Below are 1,227 nucleotides of genomic sequence, written 5' to 3' on the forward strand. Positions count from 1 at the left end.
TTGCTTTGAGTAACATTGACAGCTGCATTGTTCTATGAAAAAATAACTCCTTGTCGTACAGTGCCACGTGTAGAATCTTTAGATGACTCTAACGTTGTCCAATCTCCAGTTAGTTGACGCGCTGATCATGAATATCAACTTATATTTGGGCAGTACCTAAATTTGAATTTTTTTTTTGAAAAGTATTCTGCACCTGACATAAGATTTACTTCTCATCGTCGAAAATTCTCTATATATGTTTGCAAACCTAAACTCGAATGCTGCAGGCATGTTGAGTATTGAGTATGTTGATGGACAATTAGTTTTCAAGTGGTGATGCAGAGAAAAAGTTGTAGATTGGATATTCAAGGCGTTGGTGGAAGGGAGAACAGCGGGCATATATTCGTGAATTTGAAGGTTACTGAAGCAAGAAATGTTAAGCCTGCAGGCAAACGCACCAGCATGTTTGTTAGATATCATCTGTGCAGTGGAGATGGGGAGGGGGGTAATGTTGCAGTGAATACGAGGGAAGTCATGGCGATGCCTTATCCTGAATGGAAGCAAACATTCTGCTTGGAGTACACAGGGAGTCTTTGTGATTTGCAAAAGCTGTTTGTGATGTTTGAATTGAGGCAGAGGAGGAAAACTAGATTATTGGGAATTACTATGCCCAAATCGTCGGAGGTGGTTGGATGGGTTGAAATACCATGGAAGTATTTGTTGGCATCTCCCACATCATCCATCAACAGCTGGTTTCCCCTGATGTGTAATGATACCAGACATGTTATTTGAGAATCGCCGCTGCCACCAAGTTTGCACCTTGCAATTTCTTTAGGCCCTCCTAGCGCTTTTGATTTTGTTTCACGGTTTCCCCAACATGATCGGTTGAAGAGGATTCCTCGTATATCCAGCAGTAAGGTTGCCGATGTAATTTCATGGGGTGAGTTTCTCTTCTTGAAGTTGCTAGTCCATTGTGGAGGTTTGCGGTTACACCAAAACTCGCAGGTTTTGGTAAACATTACAAGCCAGTAACTAGGATCCGAGGGTGGAAATTACGAATTCTATAGAGGTGCGGTGATTCTTCCAACACCCCCCCTCAAAAGCAACTTGGGGGAATCGAACCTCTGATACCATGTGGAGGTTTGCCATTACACCAAAACCCGCAGGTCTTGGTAAACATTACAAGCCAGTAACTAGGATCCCAGGGTGGAAATTACGGATTCTATAGAGGTGCGGTGATTCTTTCAA

General features: G+C 42.7%; 1 protein-coding gene across 1 annotated transcript; it reads left to right on the forward strand.

The window, feature by feature from the left end:
- Positions 1-315: 315 nt before the first annotated feature.
- Positions 316-771, forward strand: LOC149267277 (uncharacterized). The gene has a single exon (XM_089410665.1). It carries the CDS (start codon positions 316-318, stop codon positions 769-771), a length of 456 nt encoding a protein of 151 aa, XP_089266791.1.
- The last annotated feature ends 456 nt before the right edge of the window (positions 772-1,227 follow it).

This window comes from Pinus tabuliformis, chromosome 6 (assembly GCF_031772625.1).
Source record: "Pinus tabuliformis cultivar Carrire ecotype Pingquan chromosome 6, CPIR1, whole genome shotgun sequence".
NCBI classification, from domain to species: domain Eukaryota; kingdom Viridiplantae; phylum Streptophyta; class Pinopsida; order Pinales; family Pinaceae; genus Pinus; species Pinus tabuliformis.

Coding starts and splice junctions, on each gene's coding strand:
- LOC149267277 (XM_089410665.1), top strand. CDS start 316: ATGCAGAGAAAAAGTTGTAGATTGGATATTCAAGGCGTTGGTGGAAGG.